This window comes from Neovison vison, chromosome 5, assembly GCF_020171115.1.
Source record: "Neovison vison isolate M4711 chromosome 5, ASM_NN_V1, whole genome shotgun sequence".
Lineage (NCBI taxonomy): Eukaryota > Metazoa > Chordata > Mammalia > Carnivora > Mustelidae > Neogale > Neogale vison.
Window position 1 is genome coordinate 63,964,598 of NC_058095.1, and position 21,290 is coordinate 63,985,887.

A 21,290-nucleotide genomic window follows, 5' to 3' on the forward strand; every position below is an offset into this window, starting at 1 on the left:
CCTCTCTGTCTGCCTGTGCTCACTCGCTCTCTCTCCCTCTGTCTCTGACAAATAAATAAATAAAATTAAAAAAAAAAAAAGTTTATAAAAAAAAAAAAGAAATTAACCAAAATGGAAAAAAGACAGTAAAGATTTTTAGAAATAATTAATGAAGTTAGATTTTAGCTGTAGTATTTTTTTTTAAAAGATTTTATTTATTTGACAGAGAGAGATCACAAGTAGGCAGAGAGGCAGGCAGAGAGAGAGGAGGAAGTAGGCTCCCTGCTGAGCAGAGAGCCCAATGTGGGACTCGATCTCAGGACACTGAGATCATGACCTGAGCCGAAGGCAGCGGCTTAACCCACTGAGCCACCCAGGCGCCCCTAGCTGTAGTATTTTTTCATTGTTAAGAAAAATGCATTTCAGGGGCACCTGGGTGGCTCAGTGGGTTAAAGCCTCTGCCTTCGGCTCAGGTCGTGGTCTTGGAGTCCTGGGATCGAGCCCCGCATTGGGCTCTCTGCTCGGCGGGGAGCCTGCCTCCCCCTCTCTCTGCCTGCCTCTCTGCCTACTTGTGATTTCTGTCTGTCAAATAAATAAATTTAAAAAAAAAAAAAAAAAAAACCTTTAAAAAAAAAAAAAAGATGCATTTCAGGGTTGCCTGCGTGGCTCAGTGGGTTAAAGCCTCTGCCTTCGGCTCAGGTCATGATCCCAGGGTCCTGGGATCGAGCCCTGCAGTGGGGAAGCCTGCTTCCTCCTCTCTCTCTGCCTGCCTCTCTGCCTACTTGTGATCTCTGTCAAATAAATAAATAAAATATTATTTAAAAAAAAGAAAAATACATTTCAAATTCATATCACACAATCATATGAAAAATGAAAATTTTTGGAGAATCTACTTCTCTAAAATCAAGGGACAAATAAAAAGGCTCCAGAGAAAACCTTTAGCATACTGCCAAATTAAGAGAAAACTTCCCAGCTTTGATAAAAAAAATAAAAAGTTCCTTTTCTAAACAGTAACATTTAAAATATAGTTTCTTAAAATATTACTATAAAAACTGCTAGAATTAGTCAAGAACAAATCAGATAGTAACAGCTGAGGACACTGGGGATGTTCAGACAGAGCCTCCCCCAAAGATTATCTGAATCTGAGAGGGCGGTCGTATTTATTTCTTCAAACTTAAGTAAGTAATTCTCTTCCACGAATTATTTCTAACCAGAGGGAAAAAAAAAAAAGAGAGAGAAGCTACCTCAAACCTGTCTATGAAACAAACAAGATTCAGCACAGAAATTTTTACTCAAAATATTAGCAACTGGCATTGTCATGTGCACAAAGGAAGTGACCAAGCAGCACTTATTCCAGGAATATGAGAATCGGTCAGTGTTTTTAATGTATCAGTATATCAAATACAGACTTATATAAATGCAGACCAAAAAGGAATGTGCTAAGATACTGGTTCCGAACAGAGGCTTTTGGGTCCAGTAATAACAACTGATGATCTGAAAACCGTTCTGCTTCAAAAGCACCATCAATTCTATCCTTTTACACGCACAGCTCAGCTCCCAGGAGAAGGAATTCCCAAGGGCCAAACACTAGGAGTACACTAAAACCCAGAGCAGAAAGTGCGGGACTTGACGCCACAAAAGCCCCATCGGCGCTGGTTTTGTGGGGGTGGCCTGAGCGTGTCTGTCATCCAGAACTGAGTTCTTCAACTTTGATCAGAGAATCAGATCTGAAGCCCCTTGCATAAAACCAGAATGACTGTCATAGGCATCGAGCGCCCTCCCCACACCCTGCCCCCGCCGGGAACTATAAGAACTTGCCCGGGGCCAGCCTGGGATCTCGAAGGGAAAAGCACAACCATGGAAATGTCTAGTCACAGGCCCGAGCCGCACAGAGCTTGATGTCTACCTCCAAGCATCCATTTCGGCCTGGACCTGCGAGCATGGAATAAACAAAACCATTCCTGACTCTCACCTTCCAGCTAAAACCTGCCTCAGATGAATTTATTATCCAAACAGAGTAAGCGTGGAAAGTCACAACAAACAAAAACCAGCAGGCGATAAAAAAGGAGCCTCACCCTCTAGAATTGTAGATAATCGACTAATCCGAGACCGTAAATGAAGCAGGTTTTGAGTACTTACTTACATGGCCAGTATGACCCACCACGGAGCCCTGCATGTGTACCTCCTTTGCGTAGAATTTTCTTCCTGTAGAGACAGCCACTTGGCTAATGCCCTCCATCCTTCACGTCTCTCACCACCAAGGCCTTGGCTGAGCCCACCAGACAACAGCGTGCGGCCCTACACGCTCCCTGCACACACGTCCCCCCATACACATGTGGTCTCCGTAGCACGCACTTTGGACAGGCTATGGCTTTGCAGGAGAGTTTACGGTACGTTTTTCCTGCACCAGAAACTGAGCTCCGTGAGGTAGCGACTTCCTTTTACTCACAGCTGTCTCGCCAAGCCCAGGAACATGGACCGCACGTCTCAGGCACTTACAAATATTTATTTTTGGATGGATGAATGGACGAACAAATCGAAAGAAAATTAAAAACAAAAAGGTACTGAACTAAAGATAGAAAAGAAAAAAATTAAACCAAAAATTAACTTTAACTATAGAATTCAACAACACTGGTGCTCCATGAATCTACGAAAACTCAACACACAAATGTCATCCCAGAGCTTGAGAAGAGGATGACTGATAAGACAGTCCTGAGCCGGGGCGCCTGGGTGGCTCAGTCGTTAAGCATCTGCCTTCGGCTCAGGTCGTGATCCCAGGGTCCTGGGATCGAGCCCCACATCAGGCTCCTTGCTTGGCAAGAAGCCTGCTTCCCCCTCTCCCACTCCCCCTGCTTGTGTTCCCCTCTCTTGCTGTGTCTCTCTGTGTCAAATAAATAAATAAAATCTTAAAAAAAAAAATAGTCCTGAGCTATAACCCTGTCCATGAAGGATCCTCACACCACTTCACATGATATTAAAAATTCCAGGTAAAGACAAACCATAAGAGACTCTTAATCTCAGGAAACAAACTGAGGGTTGCTGGAGTGGAGCGGGGCGGGAGGGATGGGGGTCCTGGAGGATGGACACTGGGGAGGGAATGTGCTGTGGTGAGCGCTGTGAATTGTGTGAGACTGACGAACCATAGACCTGAATCCCTGGAACAAATAACACATTATATGTAAATAAAAATTCTACATAAAGACTAAGTGTACAAAGCCTAATACTTAGAAAGGACCATCTTTCTAACCTTGTATTTTATTCAAAACACAAAAGGCACAAACTATAATATAAAGGAAAATGTTAAAAGATTCTATTAACATTCAAAGTTTAATCTCTGTACATGAACTGACCTCAAGCGAAAAGACAAGGACACAAAGAGATACATAACCTACAAAACATAAGTGTTTATATTTTGTTCAAATACATTAGGAAAAAGACAACTCTTCAAAAGAAAATAAGCAAAGGATATAAAGAAACAATTTTCAGAGCGGGAGATCTGCATGGTCAATAAAGTACGAACAGATGTTCCATATCTCATTAGCAATCAGAAAAAACACGAAGGGGCGCCTGAGTGGCTCAGAGGGTTAAGCCTCTGCCTTCGGCTCAGGTCATGATCCCAGGGCCTGGGATCGAGCCCCACATCGGGCTCTCTGCTCAGCAGGGAGCCTGCTGCCTACTTGTGATCTCTCTCTGTCAAACAAATAAATTTAAAAAAAAAAACACACAAAAAACAAAAAACACTGAAATCTCAATGAAATTCCACGTCACACCCACCAGATCATCAAAAAATAAAGTCTAACAACAACAAAAACCCAGAGCTACAACATGAACCCACCGCTAGTGAAAATGTTAACCAGTAAAACCACACGGAGAAGAAACTTGGAAATATCTCGTGTATGCATGCCAGCAAGCGCACGCTCAGGTACATTCCATAGGGAGGAGCTCACATGTCTGCACAGAGATACGGGGCCGAGAAGGTTCCAGGAGCTATTATTTTCCAGAGTAAAATGGGAAGACCCTTCATGTCCATCTACAGGAGACCCATAAGACACGCATCCAGAGGGATCCCAGACCACAGTTGCAGGGAATGGAGCCACCAGGGCCACGGGGAGCCTGTATCCCTCCTTACAGCTCAGTAGACCAAGTAAGTAGAGGGAGTCACTCTTCTAGATAGGCACAACCCAGCAGACATGTGGTTGGGCAAGGAAACAGGCCTTTGTTAAGGAAAACTGATGCTTTAAGTATCACCATAGTTAAATCTCAACAAAATAATGTTGAATGAGAAACTGGAGAAACAAGTGCATAATATGATACCATTTGCATAAAGTTTAACAACACATTGGGGCACCTGGGTGGCTCACTGGGTGAAGTATCTGCCTTCGGCTCAGGTCAAGATCTTGGAGTCCTGGGATCAAGCCCCACGTCGGGCTCCCTGCTCAGTGGGGAGTCTGCTTCTCCCGCTCCCTCTCCCTCTGCCATACTCATGCATGCTTGCTCTCTCTCTCTCAAATAAGTAAATAAAATGTATTTTTAAAAAAGCTTAAAAACATACTGGCCCCACTGCATGCTGTTTACTGATATATACAAATGTAATAAACAGGCCTAAGAATGATAAAGATCAAAAACAAATTAAAACAAACACCAAATTCAGCACCGTATTTACACCAAGTGGGAGTACCCCACGGTTTACTGCTAGAAAAAAGCTCCAAAGCACAAACGGTAACTATTTAGGTTTGACAAAGCCGAGGGGAAGGTACACAAGTAACTGCTAGTCACTACACTTCAGTTTTGCTTGAAATCTTAAAAAAAAATTCAGAAGGCACAGAACTAACTTTTCTTAAGGTGAGAGAGCAGAATGGATTATACACTGGAGAAATTCCCAAAATACAGCCCCAGAAATGGAAGGAGAGGATGGGTATGAGGGTCAGAGAAGACAGGTGGCTATTCCAGTGACGGACACGGCCAAATAAAAGAGCACACCCGGCTCACAAAGATGTATTTGGAAGCGCACTGCACTGGATCTTAGAAAAGAGACTAAGCCCCCTAACCTCATGGTGACAAAGCCACCAACTGCTACAAAGCAACCTGGCGTGACAAAGCAGCTGTCTCCAAAAGAAGGCAAATGAGCGGCTGCAAGGTTCTCTCCCATAAACCCTAGTGAGCCGAGAGTTCCAGATCAGAGAGAAAAACCAAGCAGGAAAAGGCACCATAAATGCTTCATCGTCCTCATCTCATCTTACAGAAGCAACAGAAAACACTATGTATATCTTCCCTCCAAGTTGTTAAGTGAAAGTTTAGTGACGAAAAAGTCCCTTTAGGAGGGAACTGAGAGGGGCGCTTGGTGGCTCAGTTAAGCGTCTGCCTCTGGCTCTGGTCATGATCTCTGGAATCAAGCCCCATGTTGGGCTCCCGGCTCAGTGGGGAATCTGCCTCCCTCTCTGCCTCTGCTTGCTTCTCCCTGCTTATGCTTTCTCTCTCATTGTCAAATAAATAAATAAAATCTTAAAAAAAAAAAAAAAAAAAAAGAAAGAACTGAGAACAAAAAAAGTAACAAAAATGGGAAGTTTTTTTTTTTTAAAGATTTTATTTATTTATATGAGAGAGAGAGAGCACAAGTCGGAAGAAGCAGGCAGAGGGAGAGGCAGACTCCCCACAGAGCAGGGAACCCTATGTGGGGCTTGATTCCAGGACCCTGGGATCATGACCTGAGCTGAAGGCAGATGCTTAACCAACTGAGCCACTGGGGTGCTCCTGGAAAGCACTTTTTTCAGTGCAAAAAATTAAACAAATATCCCTCCAATACTAATTTTAAATAGGCTTTGAGGTTTTGTGGACAAGACAATGATATTCAGACTAGGTTTTTAAAAATCCCAACACAGACTTCTACAAAAGACACACTGAGAACAAAATGACTTAAAATCATTTTCCTAATGAAGGAATAACTCACAATGAAGATACATATCTAGGACTATTTAAATAGCATAAAAACATTTGGGAAGAAAAAATTCACAAAGCCAAATTATCTTGTCTAGAACTAGACAAAATCAGCAAGGATATGAGTTGAACAATACTTTAAACCAAATACATCTATCCGACATATATAGAACATTCCACCCAACAACAAAGGAATACACCTTTCTCTCTAATGCACATGCAACAGTCTGCAGGACAAACCAATACTATACCATAAAACAAGTCCCAGTAAATTTTAAAGGACTGAAATCAGGGCACCTGGGTGGCTCAGTCAGTTGGGTGTCTGCCTTCGACTCAGGTCATGATCCTGGCACCCTGGGATCCCACCCCACATCCGGCTTCCTGATCAGCTGGGAGTCTGCTTCCCCCTCTCCCTCTGCCCACCTCCCCCTCGCCCCCATTCATGAGCTCTTTCAAATAAATTTTAAAATCTTAAAAAATAAATAAAAACGACTGAAATCATGTAAATCATGTTTTCTGATCACAATGGCATGAACTTATTAGGGTTAGGGAATATTGTTAATTCATAAATATGCTAAAATTAATCAACACAATCCAAAATATCCTAAGAATCAAAGAAGAAATCACATGAAAAATTAGAAAATACATTGAGATAAATGAAAACGAAAACACAACATACCAAAATTTAGAGGATGCAGCTAAAGCAGTGGAGGGAAATTTAAAGCTGTAAATGGCCATATCAGAAAAGAAAGATTTGAACCAACAACCAGATCTTCCACTTAAGAAACCAGAAAAGGAGCAAAAAACAACCCAAACCAAGCAGGAGAAAGAAACCAAGGAAAAACCGAATAGTCAGGAAGGTCCTATATGAATTGAGAGAGGTAAACACACATGAAAAGCCAAGGCATATGACAGATAATGAAGGCACCACATTCCAGGCAAGTACACAGAGTACTTAATGAGTGTCAGCTGCCATCCTGCGGCACTGAACTCCCCTGACAACTCTATAAGGCCGACATACGTTCTGCTCTTACTCCTGCTCTGTGGATGAGGAAACCAAGAAGACAGTAGTTATGTAACTTGTCTGCAGTCACACTGTGAAGAAAAGGAAAATCCAGAATTCAAACTCAGGCTCCAGACCTCAAGCATTCGTGATGCCAAGTATGTACAGACCAAAAATAGCTCCATTTTCCAGAAGTGCTTTGATTATTTAAAATATGAAAATGGGAGGGACGCCTGGGTGGCTCAGTTGGTTAAGCGGCTGCCTTCGGCTCAGGTCATGATCCCAGCGTCCTGGGAGTCCCACATCGGGCTCCTTGCTCAGCAGGGAGCCTGCTTCTCCCTCTGCCTCTGCCTGCCGCTCTGTCTGCCTGTGCTCACTCTCTCTGACAAATAAATAAATAAAATCTTTAAAAAAATAAAATAAATAAAATAAAGTATGAAAATGGGGGCGCCTGGGTGGCTCAGTGGGTTAAGCCTCTGCCTTCGGCTCAGGTCATGATCCCAGCGTCCTGGGATCGAGCCCCGCATCTGGCTCTCTGCCTGCCTCTCTGCCTACTTGTGATCTCTATCAAACAAATAAAATCTTTTTAAAAAATAAATAAATAAAAAATAAAACATGAAAATGAATGAAACTTTCAGCTCAAGGAAAGGAGGAGAAAGGAGTCAATGAAAAAGAAAAATGTCTTGAAAAAATGAAATAAATCCATGAAATTAGGAATTGGGAAAGAAGTATGATGTCCTAACAGATGACGGTTGGTTATGCTTTAAAAACATAATTCCATAAAGTTTCTTTAAAGAAAATGAAGATCTCCAAACATCTGTCATCCATGCGCTCATTTATTCAAGATACTTATTTTTATTTATATTTTTAAAGTAGGCTCCACACCCAACACGGAGCTTGAACTTGACCCTGAGATCAAGACTTGCATGCCCTGCCGACCTAGCCAGCCAGGCACCCCTATTCAAGCTATTTATTAATGCTGGGGGCCTGAGTGGCTCAGTCATTGAGTACCTGCCTTCAGCTCAGGTCATGATCCCGGGGTCCTAAGATTGAGCCCCGCATCGGGCTCCCTGCTCATAGGGAAGCCTGCTCCTCTCTCTGCCTCTGCCTGCTGCTCCCCCTGCTTGTATTCCCTCTCTCAATGTCTCTCTCTCTCTCTCTGTGTCAAATAAATAAATACATATATTCATACATACATACATGTTTAGTAATGCTGTGTTCTCGGTACTGTCCTACATAACTGAAATCAAGTCAAGAAAAATAGAAGAAACTTAAATATATGAGTACTGATCAAGGAAAGAAGAAAAAAGTTGCCAAGAGAATCACCTCCAAAAGAGATCTGGCCCATATGGTTTTGTATCTCTCTCTCTCCTTGGGCCTCCCTCTTCCCTGAGACACAATAATACTGGAATCAGGCCAATTAATAATCCTACCACAGCCCCTAACAAAGAGTCGCATGTCTCTCACTTGAAATCAAAAGCTAGAAATGACTGAGCATCCCAGAAGCTGAGACGGGCAGACGGCTAGGCCTCTTGCACCAGTGAGCCAAGCCATGAACACAAAGGGAAGGTTCTGGAAGGACATGAGAAGGCCTTACAGGGAACAGACGGATGATAACAAAGAGGGCTCTGATGTGGTCTGGAGAGAAGGCCAACCCAGCCCCGACACCCCCTTCAGCCCAAGCCTAACCCAAAGCAAGGCCCGGACTCCCTTCAGCTAGGGCAAGGCTGGGAGGTGAGGAAGCAGCGGGACAGGTTGAAGCTGGCGGAGGAACCGCATCGTCTGCATACCACAGACAGGCAGGCTGAAATAGCACGTGCTATAGGAGAGGCTGCAGCAAGTTCTCCAGAAGATTCCAGACCCTCATCAAGCTAATAGGCTACACTAATCAACCACGCTAAGTAAAAGACTCTCAACACAGATGAAACCACTTTCTGTCGGTGGAGACACCACCCAGGACTGTCACGGCTGGAGAACAGCCAGCACCCGGCTTCAGAGCATCGGAGGGGAGGGCGACTCTCCTGCCCGGGGCTGACGCAGCTGGTGACTTCAAATGAAGCCCACGCTGCGGGCCATTCCGAGCGCCCCGCGACCCTTAAGAGTTATGCGGAGTCGGGGGGTGGGAGGTTGGGGTACCAGGTGGTGGGTATTATAGAGGGCACAGCTTGCATGGAGCACTGGGTGTGGTGAAAAAATAATGAATACTGTTTTTCTGAAAATAAATAAATTGGAAAAAAAAATAATAAATTAAATTTAAAAATCCAAAAAAAAAAAAGAGTTATGCGGAGTCTACTCTGTCCGCGTTCTAGAAAGGGAACAAAGCCTGGATGACAGCACGTCTGTTTACAACACGATTTATTGGACTTTTTAATTTTTTTAAAGATTTTATTTATTTATTTGATAGAGATCACAAGTAGGCAGAGAGGCAAGCAGAGAGAAAGAGAGGAGGAAGCAGGCTCCCCGCTGAGCAGAGAGCCTGATGCGGGGCTCGATCCCAGGACCCAGAGATCATGACCTGAGCTGAAGGCAGAGGCTTAACCCACTAAGCCACCCAGGTGCTCCAATTTATTGGATATTTTATGTCCACTGTTGAGACCTACTGCTCAGAAAAAAGATTCCTTTCAAAATATTACTGCTTCTTGGGCGCCTGGGTGGCTCAGTTGGTTAAGCGACTGCCTTCAGCTCACGTCATGATCCTGGAGTACCGGGATCGAGTCCCCCATCAGGCTCCCAGCTCCATGCGGAGTCTGCTTCTCCCTCTGACACTCTCCCCTCTCATGCTCTCTGTCTCTTTCTCTCTCACACATAAATAAATAAAATCTTTTTAAAAAATATTACTGCTCCGGGTCACCCCAGAGCTCCGATGGTGACGGATGGTGAGACTTCCGCTGTGTTCAGGTCTGCTAACACAGCACCCGCTCTGCGGCCTGTGCAGCAAGGGCTCATTTCAACTTTCAAGTCTTTTTATTTAAGAAATAGACTTCAGAAGGCCCTAGCTGCACAGACAGTGACTCCTCTGACGGATCTATGCAAAGTATACTGAAGACCTTCTAGAAAGGATTCGCCATTCTAGATGCCGTTAAGAACACTTGTCATTCACGGGAAGACATCAGAGGAATAAATGGATTCCAACCCTACAGATGACCTTGAGGGGTTTAGGACTCCAGCAGAGGAAGTACTGGCAGATGTGGTGGGAAAAGCAAGAGAACTAGATGCAGAAGCGGAGCTCGAGGGGTGCACGGGCGGCTCAGTGAGTTAAACCTCCAACTCTTGACCCTGGCTCAGGTGGTGATCTCGGGTTCAAGAGATCAAGCCCCTCGTCACGTTCCACACTCAGTCTGGAGTCTGCCTGAGAGTCTCTTCCTCTGTCCCCCCCTCCCACATGCGTATACACACACTCTCACTCGCCCTCAAATAAATTAACACTTCTTTAAAAACAACTTATGGGGGCGCCTGGGTGGCTCAGCCAGTGAAGCATCTGCCTTTGGCTCATGTCATGATACCAGGATCCTGGGACAGAGCTCTATGTGGGCTCTTTGCTCAGCAGGGAGTCTGCTTCTCCCTCTCCCTCTGCCTGCCTCTCTGCCTACTTATGCTCTGTCTGTCAAATAAAGTCTTTAAAAACAACAACAAGATAATGAAAATCTAGTAATGCAAAGCACTTTAGGGATTTTTTACTTAAAAAAATTCAGCTAAAGACTAAGTGAAAATAAAATGGGAGGAAATGTGTGAAACCTGTTTACTATAAAACTGAAACGTATGCTACCAAAGAATTCAAACATCGCACACTGTTATAAGAACCATCAGATGAATGAATCAAATGGAATGCCCCAATAGAAACGCAAGCGTATACTAATTTACAATACAAACATAACGCTGACAGATCACCATCTTTAAGAAAGTAGTTACCAACATCATACCAAGATTAACTGCAGATGTGTTACAATGTTATGTCAACACAGTTTAGGAATAAAGAAAAAAAAGACTAAAAGGAAAGTTGGCTGAATATTTCTCTCATTTCAACATGAAAATTATCTTCCTAAGCATTAAGCTCCAGAAGGGCAGGACTTCTGCCTCACTTGCCTCTGTTCGACTTCTAGAACACCTTGCCTAGATTAGCTATTCTAAGTAACTCCAGGCAGGGGCACCTGGGTGGCTCAGTCAGTTAAGCAACTGACTTTGACTTAGGTTGTGATGCTGGGGTCCTGGGATCGAGTCCTGCGTTGGGCTCCCTGCTCGTTGAGAAGCCTGCTTCTCCCTCTGCCTACTGCTCCCTGTGCTTGTGCACTCACTCTCTGTCAAATAAATAAATTAAATCTTTTAAAAAATAAGTAAATAACTCCAGGTAGTCATTTAAAATTAATAAAAGCAAAGAAAATAGACAAAAATGAATTCAGATCTAACTCCAAAAAGATCAAAGGCAAATGCAAGTCATACTGTGTGATTCACTTATAAAAATTTTTTTAAGACGGATTGGTTTTAGAGAGTGAGCGTGCATGCATGGTGGGGCATGGGCAGAGGGATAGGGAGAGAGAATCTCCAGCAGACTCCTGGCTGGGCCAGGAGCCCAGTCTGGGGACTGACCCTAGGACCCTAAGATCATGACCTGAGCTGAAACCAAGAGTCAGACGCTTAACCACCTGAGCCACCCCAGGGGCCCCATTTGTATGAATTTTGGGAAGAAAACTGCACAAACCAACAAGCTTCAGCAGACCAGTATCTCTGTGGTGAGAAGGGGAATGGTACTGGGGTCAGACACACCCAGGCTGTGAAAGTACTGTTGGTGTTGGGTCACTGCCTGTTCTCATGATTCCCTCACTTGTACGAATGTCAGTTTCACTTTTTCATTAAAACAAACAAAAAAATCCCAAAACTCTGAACTCTATAGACATGAGCAAGGGAAAAGAAAAAACCTGACAGGATAGAGTTAATATTCTTATCAAACAGTACCGATAAATGATCAACCTCATCGCTTAACCAAGAAATGCTAGTTAATGCATCACAGCCACATTACCAATCTGGCGAAGGTTATAAAAGTCAGTGAGTTTTGGGGAGAAGGGGCACACGGCCTTACCACAGTAATGTGAACTAACACCAGTTAACCCTCAAGCAGCTACTCTGCACTAGGCATTTTCTCAGCCCTTCATCCATATGAACTCATTCTATATTCCTACCAGTCCTACAAGAGGATTACTCTTATTCCCATTCTGAGGATCAAAAACACACAGGGATTACTCAATTTGATGAAAGTCACAAAGCAAATAAATTCACAGATCAGAAAACGTCAATTAATACAGTCCTTTCAAGGGCAGTTCTGCGACACTCATCAACAACCTTAAAATGTGCCGCTTTTGACCTGGAATCTCAGTGCTGAGACGCCATCCTAAGGAAAGACCTGGACACCACCCGTGTCATCACAGAACCCTTAACCTCCACGCAGATACACCATTCTGGACTGAACACACACACACGTGTCCCTATTCTCCCCCAAAACATCGCTAAATCAAAGTTAAAGGATGAAAAAGATATAAAATCACAAGGGAAAAACAGAGAGAGATGAATCAAGGCAGAGGACAGAGATCAAAAGCTGTGGGATATGAAAAGCAGCGAAAAAAGGGTGGAAGTGACAAAGCCCACAACAGGAAGGTGACCAAACGCTGCACACAACTGAGAGGCAGCCCAGGGCCCCAGAGCAGCTTAGGAACGAACGAGAGCAAGTACTCTGGTTAACAAAACAATCATTAAAAAAACAAGCAACAAAAACACCGCGGACTTCTGTAGGAAACAAACAGTCACAAATAATAGCAAATGTGATCACCTGACATTACTTGGCTCAACAGCTAACACTACTAATAGATTCGCGATAACGAAGACACGACTGAAACTGCACTAACTCCTCACTCTTCTGTAAGTTACCAGATTCTAAAAACATAACAAATCAACAAATAATTTTATGTTATTTAGAAATGTGAAGGAAAATACCAGAAGAAATTGGTTAAGAGTTGAAAATGATGCCAGGAAGATAGGTGGCAAGGAAATCATATTTTTAAATTAATTCTTCTAATGCTCCTTGACTTCTTATACACGTAACGTAAGAAAGTAGTTTAAAAAATAATTTGTTCCAAGAAATACAGAATATTCAGAAAAACACAAATAAGACATAAATCCCCTGGCCATCTACCAACCTGTTTACATTTTGGTATCATGCATCCCTGCTCTATATCTATATTTAATCTACATATTCCAGAAAATTAGGCTCCCTGGGGTGCCTGGATGGCTCAGTCATTAGGCATCTGCCTTCGGCTTGGGTCACGATCCCAGGATCCTGGGATCGAGCCCCACATCAGGCCCCCTGCTCAGTGGGGAGCCTGCTTCTCCCTCTCCTACCCCCTCTCCCCTGCTCGTGTTCCCTCTCTCGCTGTCTGTCAAATAAATGGGTAAAATATTTTTAAAAAACAGAAAGAAGAGAAAATTAGGCTTCTCTTAGTTATACTGTTTAGCAATCTGTTATTTTCATTTAATTTTTTGTGGGCATTTCCTCAGTAATTACATATATATTTACAACATAAGGAACAAAATGAGTACCCTAGACCAAGTTTTTATGCGACCTGAACTAAACACTTTTGGGATAGATTTAGTCGTGTCAATTAAAAGCATGTGAATTCGGGGCACCTGGGTGGCTCAGTGGGTTAAGCCTCTGCCTTCAGCTCAGGGCATGGTCCCAGGGTCCTGGGATTGAGCCCTGCATCGGGCTCTCTGCTCAGCAGAGAGCCTGCTTCCTCCTCTCTCTCTCTGCCTGCCTCTCTGCCTCCTTGTGATCTCTGTCAAATAAATAAATAAAACCTTAGAAAATAAAAAGATAAATAAAACTGAGTGGGAAGATATTTCTTTAGAAAAAATAAGATTAAGGATAACATAACACATTTTCTATATCGTCTAACTAATAAAATGTAACAACAATGGTTATAATTGAAGTTAGTTTGCTTTCTCCAAAAAGACTTCCTCTGCCTGGAAAAAAAATGTTTTCACAATATACTACTAAATTAAAATAAAAGCATATACAGTATGATCCCTAATTTATTTCTTAGAATGTAAACAGCATAGGGGAAAACAAGCCTGCAAAGTCACACAATAAAAAAATCAACAGTAGGGGCACCTGGGTGGCTCAGTGGGTTAAGCCGCTGCCTTCGGCTCAGGTCATGATCTCAGGGTCCTGGGATGGAGTCCTGCATCGGGCTCTCTGCTCAGCAGGGAGCCTGCTTCCTCCTCTCTCTCTCTGCCTGCCTCTCTGCCTACTTGTAATCTCTCTCTGTCAAATAAATAAATAAAATCTTTTAAAAAAAAATCAACAGTAGTTCTTTCTTAGGATTATTATGGATCATTTTTATTATTTTCTTCCCAATGCTTTTCTACGTTTCCTTAACTGCACTGTTATTACTTCTGGAGTCACTTTTAAGAAACGGTCTAGAGTCAATGCTGCAAATGAAAGACAGCAAGGGTGTGAGTAGTTCAAAAGTGACTTATTTGATAGCTAGACTTGTTTTTACATCTTTCGTGAGTTTCCCTGAAGCAATTCCGTACCACACTGAAACTCTCATTGGTGTCTGTCCAGTCTTCTGTTCTTACAGTCAACAATTACTGAGCCTCCATTGCGTGCCGGGCACTGTTCTAGTACTAAAGACTCAGCAGTTTACAAAACAGATGAAATTTGCTAGGGAAGACAAATACAAAAACACTCGGAACAAAAATACACTTTTAGTGGCCACACAAACATGAGCACACAATAGCCACACATACACTCCTTCCAAGTGTGAGGAAGAAAAGTTAAGGATAGGTGGGAAGAGAGCATTGTTTTAGTCAGAGTAGGCCTCCCGAGGAGGGAGCCCCGAATTGAATGAGGAGAGCTGGTCATGCAAAGATATGGAAGAGCAAGCTAGGGAGAGGGAGCAAGTGAAAAGGTCCTGAGAGATGTACAAGCTTGTACAGAACAGCTGGGAAAAGACCAGTGCAAACTGGAATGAGCAAGCGGGAGAGCAGTAGATGATGTAGAAGGAGGTAGACGTCAGACCATGTAGAGCCTTACAGGACCACAGGGAGTCCCGAAGGTGATTCAAAGGCACTGAGGTTTAAAAGATCACTGCGTACTACATGGATAATGGACTGTGTGAGGGACTGCAAGGAGGCAGGAAAACCTCTGGGGAGACTTTACAGGTGTTCAGGCAAGAAACAATCATGGCCTGGACCAGAGTCATAGGGTGAGAGGATGAAATGCGGTCTGACATGTATACACCTTGATGGATGACCCAACAGAACTTGATGACTCACCATCAGGAATGAGGAAGGAATCACAGGTGATTTGCAGGTTCTTGGCTAGAGTAACTTTGTGAATGGTGGTGTCATTTACTGCCAGGGCTAACTGGCAGAGAAGCAAGTTTGTAAGTGGCAGATATTAAGAGACCCAGGGGGCCGGGTGGCTCAGTTAAGCATCTGACTCTTGGTTTCAGCTCAGGTCACAATCTCAGTCAGGGTCATGAGATCAAGTCCCACACTGGGCTCCATGCTCAGCTTGGAGTCTGCTTGAGATTCTCTCTCTCTCGGCCCCTGCCCCCACACTCTCACTCTCTCTCCAAAATAAATAAAATCTTTAAAAAAAAAAAAAAAGAAAAATCAAGAGACCCATTTCAGACATGTTAACTGTGAAATGATCACTAGCCATTCGGGTCAAGATGTCGAGGAGACAATTTTACCCAGTTCATGTCTGTAGTCCATGGGTAAGTTGGGGATGACAACGTGTAACTGATACTTAAAGGTATGGGACTAGACTCCTGGGTGGCTCAGTCAATTAAGCAGCTGCCTTCGGCTTAGGTCATGATCTCAGGGTCTGGGGCTTGTTGCTCAGCAGGGAGCCTGCTTCTCCCTCTGCCTATGCCTGCTGTTCCCCCTGCTTGTGCTCTCTCTCTGATAAATAAATAAAATCCTTAAAACAAAATTAAAAATAAATAAAGGTATAGGACTAAATTTATCTCCTAGGGTGTGAGCCTCAAAGTCTGCTAACTTTAGAGGTAGCAAAGGGGAAGGTGAGTGTCTGGTGAGAGGTCCCAGAAGACGAGTGGAATAAAGTGTTTCCAATACCGGAGTCAGAGCTGCTAGTAAGCAGAGCAGGTAAGATAAGGACTGAGAACTCATGATCTTGATTAAGGCAGCCTCAGCAGAGTGACAGAAGAGAAAGCGCCGTTTATGCTCAAGAGAGGATTGGAAAAGGGGAGCCTGGGCAGCACAGCTGGTTAAGCATGTGAACCTTGGTTTCAGCTCAGGTCATGATCTCAGGGTCAGGAGATTGAGCCCAGCATCAGGCTCTGGGCCCAGCACGGGGTCTACTTGAGACTCTCTCTCCCTCTCCCTCTAACCCCGACCCTGGCGCTCTCTCTCTAAAATTTAAAAAAAAAAAAAAAGGGAGAGAGAGAGAACTGAAGGCAAGAGTACAGAAAACTCTTTCAAATCATATGTATTGCTTTGGGGACAAGGGCTAACCACTGTTTCTCTAGCATCTCGCTAGTTCTCAGCACAGAGTACATGGGAAGTAAGCATTACCAAAAGAACTTTGAATCTGACAATTGCCAGTATGTCCCACCATATTAAGAAACGTGATAGAGGGGCGCCTGGGTGGCTCAGTGGGTTAAGCCGCTGCCTTCGGCTTAGGTCATGATCTCGGGGTCCTGGGATCGAGTCCCGCATCAGGCTCTCTGCTCAGCAGGGAGCCTGCTTCCTCCTCTCTCTCTTCTGCCTGCCTCTCTGCCTACTTGTGATCTCTCTCTGTCAAATAAATAAATAAATAATCTTTAAAAAAAAAAAAAAAAAAGGAAATGTGATAAGAGGGCGCCTGGGTGGCTCAGTTGGTTAAGTGGCTGCCTTCAGCTCAGGTCATGATCCCAGGGTTCTGTGATTGAGTCCCACATCAGGCTCTCTGCTTAGCGGGAAGCCGGCTTCCCTTCCTCTCTCTCTGCCTGCCTCTCTGCCTACTTGTGATCTTTGTCAAATAAACAAATAAAATCATATTAAAAAAAAAAAAAAAAGAAACCTGATAGCATCCTGCCCATCCCATTCTGTTCCTAACCTCATTCTGTAGGCTCTTCCCTTCATCATGAGGATGAACTACAAAAGCCTGAGTTTCTCAGGGTGCCTAGGTGGCTCAGTCGGTTAAATGTCTGCTTTTGGCTTGGGTCATGGTCCCAGGGTCCCGGGATCGAGCTTCGCATCAGGTTCCCTGCTCGACCGGAATCTGCTTCTCCTTCTCCTCCCTGCTTGTACTCTACCTCGCTCTCTCACCGTTTCTCAAAAAAATAAATAAAATCTTTTTTTTTTTTTAATGATTTTTTTCAAAGATTTTCTTTATTTGTCAGAGAGAGAGAGAGCACGAACAAGAGAGCACAAACGCAGAAGCAGGGGGACCGGCAGGCAGAGGGAGAAGTTGGCTCCCCGCTGAGCAAGAAGCCAGATGTGGGACTCGACCCCAGGACCCTGGGATCAGGACCTGAGCCAAAAGCAGATGCTTAACTGACTAAGCCACTCGGGCATCCAAACAAACAAACAAACCAAAAAACCCTGAGTTTCTCTTCACCTTTCCGGGACCAAAATATAATTATAAGTAGCATTACAACTGGTAGCTGAACCAAGAGAAAAGAAAAAGACCTTCCCTTTCTGCTCCCCAATTTTCCAGAGATTATATACAAGTCAACAAGTAAATTATGAACATGTCACCAAAGGGTTAAAAAGCAATCAGTGGTCAAGTTATTTAAATAAAACATCTCATTTCAAACCTTCTGCTGAGATCTTAAAAAAAGCCACTTAATTCCCCAAATGGGTAACTTGCCCTCCCCCGATACAGGTACACGTCCCTTTTTGCTCTGAGGCAAAAAGCAACGTCCAGAAAACAGGTTTCCCTACCTGACAAAACGTCTTCCGCTAATTCCTTTTCTCTTTCAATTTTTTCCTCTAGAGTTGAAATGCAGAATTCATAGCCAGCAAGAGCAAATTCCTGTCTGTAAAGCAAAGATCAGCAGTCGGCTGTTCACCTTTTCACAAACCCCTCTTTCATTCGCATTTTCCGGGCTTGGGTGTGAGCATTAGCAATACAGGAAATGTGAGATGGGGAGGGGGAATGCTGCTTGCAGTTTCCAAGGAGTCTCAGTCTGCCATTTTGTAGCAGTTTTTAGTCACCCATTTAACCTAGCTTAAGACCCAAAAAGCTAAGAACGCTGCTGTCATCTCAATAAATGACAGAACCAGTAGCTTCCACCATGAGTTTGTCTCTCCACTTGGGAAGGCCTTACACTCACTCAAAGTAATGCTAATATGAACAGAGGCTCAGGCCACCTGCCCTAAGGATGCTAACTACTGATCTTGTGCAAGTTCCGAACAGGTTTATTAGCTTTGTGTATTAGCTTCCCAAGCTGTTAGGTCTTTGCTAGAAGCTTTTTTCATATACACGGAATTCCTGACTATGGCACTAGAAGGTACTGAGCCTGAATCCAGCCTGGGACCCTCAACCAAATGGAGAGGACACCTAAACATTAGTCAGATGGACTCCGGAGAGAACAAGCGTCAACCACCAGTTTCTAGAAGAGAAGCACGGACACAACAGAAATTTCTCCTGCATCCAGAAGCTCAGCCCCGGTTCTCACCTTTGGTGGTGGCTCTGGTTTCTTAGCAGACAGGCACTCCAAAGCTCACCCCTTCTCCTCTAGTGCTTTGCCAGGGAGAACCGATGACCCCACTGCTGTACTCTGTTCCCAGAACAGAAGCTTCTTCAGACCAAACTTTGGCAGGAGGGACCCTATTCAGCCAGGACTCGGAGCTGGGGAAGGCGGCCCACTAGATGTTTCTAGTCAGAGCAAAATGTCTAGAAATAATTCCCTTACTAATATCAGCCTTCCTAAGCCCCAAGTCGAGTTACATATATTCCAGTCTCTAAATGAAAAAATACTTTCGACAAGAGTACAGAGTAACCAACAGACTAATTATCAGGGGCCACTACTTCCACTTGTCTGAGACCACGAATCCATCTTACTCTCCACTGTGATTAGCTTCGGGCTTCTTTTTATTCCAATTCATACCCCATTGACCTCCAGTTCTAGGACTCCTCCAAGAGAGACTGATCCCAGCTGCTTTGCTCTCCGGCATGGGCCAACCTCAAAGCTCCTCAAGAGACTTGAAATCAAAGGCCCTCCGAAGTCCAAGCCCATCTAGTGTCCATGCACATGCAGGCAACGAGCAGGTTCCGCTGACAGAGGAGCTGGTGACCAGGACAGCAGGGACCAGCACCAGGAACCCTGGCCTCAACAAGCACTCCTGTTACAGCATCGAGGTCTGATAGCATTCCAAACCTCTGCTGCGCAACTGCCACAGCACTGAAAACCTAAAAGCTCCTCTTAGGTCTTCCCGTAAATGCCCTCCAAGATACATAACTCTCTAGAAGTTCTTCGCTTACACTCTAGGTTATCTCTTCTTTGAACCCCACCTTAAGAGAATGAAAGGCACCAGGCCTCACTCCTCAGTGTTCCTGGGACCATGAGTACATCCAAATTCTTTCCTAAAGCCTTTCCCGTGTAGCAGAAGATTCTTCTTTACAAGAATTTAGATTCATCTAATACTTTTAAATTAAGACCAATTTCCTGTCTTACATATCCAGAGCTCACTCCCCTACTCCGAGGTATTTCCCCTTCTTAAAACTCGTCACCTGATCGCCTTTACATGCTTTAAAAACACTGCCCGTTGGACTAGCCACTCAGACACTCCCACATCAAGTCCCTCATCACCCAACTATGTATCTACCCTCCTGGTCTGTTGATACTTATATTTAAAAAATGGTTCCTTCAAAGTACATTACCCCAATGGCTTTTACACTGCTCCCTCCTCTCCTAGGAAGAGCTAAACTAGTTCTAACTATAACCTCCCTTCCCAGTTCAAGCAGGAACAGAAAAGTTGATTAGCTTTGTCACAGTGTGGCCAAAGGAGGGCTGTCTGCCCCACTCAGCAGGCTACTGGAAACAGTGGGGCAAAACTAGGAGACTAAAGACTTCAAGGATGGGGTGGGGGGAACACTTTGAGTGCGACACCCAGTTTTTTTGAGATCCAGATAACTGGAAACTAAATGAAAATGATACAATATCCTAGAAAGTTCTCTGCTCATAGCCCAACTCCCTGGCTGCTGCCACACCTAGATTCTGACTCTACTTACCTATTCTGAGCAGCATAGATACTGGCCAGCTTTAGAGAGATTTCAATTATTGCATTGTCTTCCTGTTGGGAAAAAGGAAATGAAGAAAATTCACAGAAGCTCAATTTCCACTTGGATAATTTCTGATCAACATCTTGACCGACTTTAGCCTAAAAGCTTTAGTCTTTATCCTTCTGGAAGAATTAGGCAACTGAACTTCTCAGCAACCATGTTTTTGCGCAAATGAAAGACTGGTAGTTTCATACAGGGCCAAGACAGGGGGAAAAAATCCACCTTTTTTTCACCAAAGCACATGTTGGGGGCTAAGTGGAGTTTTCAGGAAGCAAAACTATTTTGAAAACCTCTTCCACTAGGTCCCAGTCCTAGGCAACGTCCTTACCTGTTGCATGCCCCCTCCAAGCAGGTAACTCATTGTTGCTTTAAAAAGTTTTTCCGCCTAGAAGCATAAGGAAAAGATTTTTCTTTTACTTGGGACCCTGGATTCTAAGTACTAGTCTAATGCAACATCCCCTTGTAGAACAACATACACACTCATTTGCAGAGAAAAATATCCTTGTGATGAGAAAACAGACAAAAACACCATGACCCCACCTCCTCTGGGAACCGTAAGAACTACCCTGTGAGAAGTAGAAACCAACTTCAGAAATGAACTTTTCTTCTAGGGGCGCCTGGGTGGCTCAGTGGGTTAAGGCCTCTGCCTTTAGCTTGGTTCGTGATCCCAGAGTCCTGGGATTGAGCCCCGCATCAGGCCCTCTACTTGGCGGGAAGCCTGTTTCTCTTCCTCTCTCTCTGCCTGCCTCTCTGCCTACTCGTGATCTCTGTCAAATAAATAAATAAAATCTTTAAAAAAAAAAAAAAAGTATTAATTTTTCATCTAAAGCTACTGTGGCAGAAGCTGCAAGCTATCCCCGAATTACTCACTCTCCCATCCTTTGAGTTACAACATCTATTCAGTTATTTTTTTTACAAGTCAGCCTCCTTTGCAATTGGTACGGTCATATGAGGAAGTCTTGGCCAAGGGGTGCAGGTAGAAGGAAAGTAAACAGTTTTTAAATCCTATTTTATAAGGAAGCTGCCTGCCTGCCCCTTCCTGGAAGGTAAGGGTGAGCCAGCTCACCCATGTGGACAAGAACACAT

The 21,290-nt window shown here is 44.0% G+C and overlaps 1 protein-coding gene across 1 annotated transcript in view; it reads right to left on the reverse strand.

Moving 5' to 3' along the window:
- TTC19 (tetratricopeptide repeat domain 19) overlaps positions 1-21,290 on the reverse strand; it is a 31,577-nt gene that overhangs the window by 6,927 nt on the left and 3,360 nt on the right. Inside the window, exons 5-7 of the mRNA XM_044249199.1 lie at positions 20,533-20,589; positions 20,154-20,215; positions 17,861-17,955 (exon numbers count right to left, since the gene is read on the reverse strand). Coding sequence (XP_044105134.1) covers positions 17,861-17,955; positions 20,154-20,215; positions 20,533-20,589 — 214 coding nt within the window. The remainder of the gene's footprint in view (positions 1-17,860; positions 17,956-20,153; positions 20,216-20,532; positions 20,590-21,290) is intronic.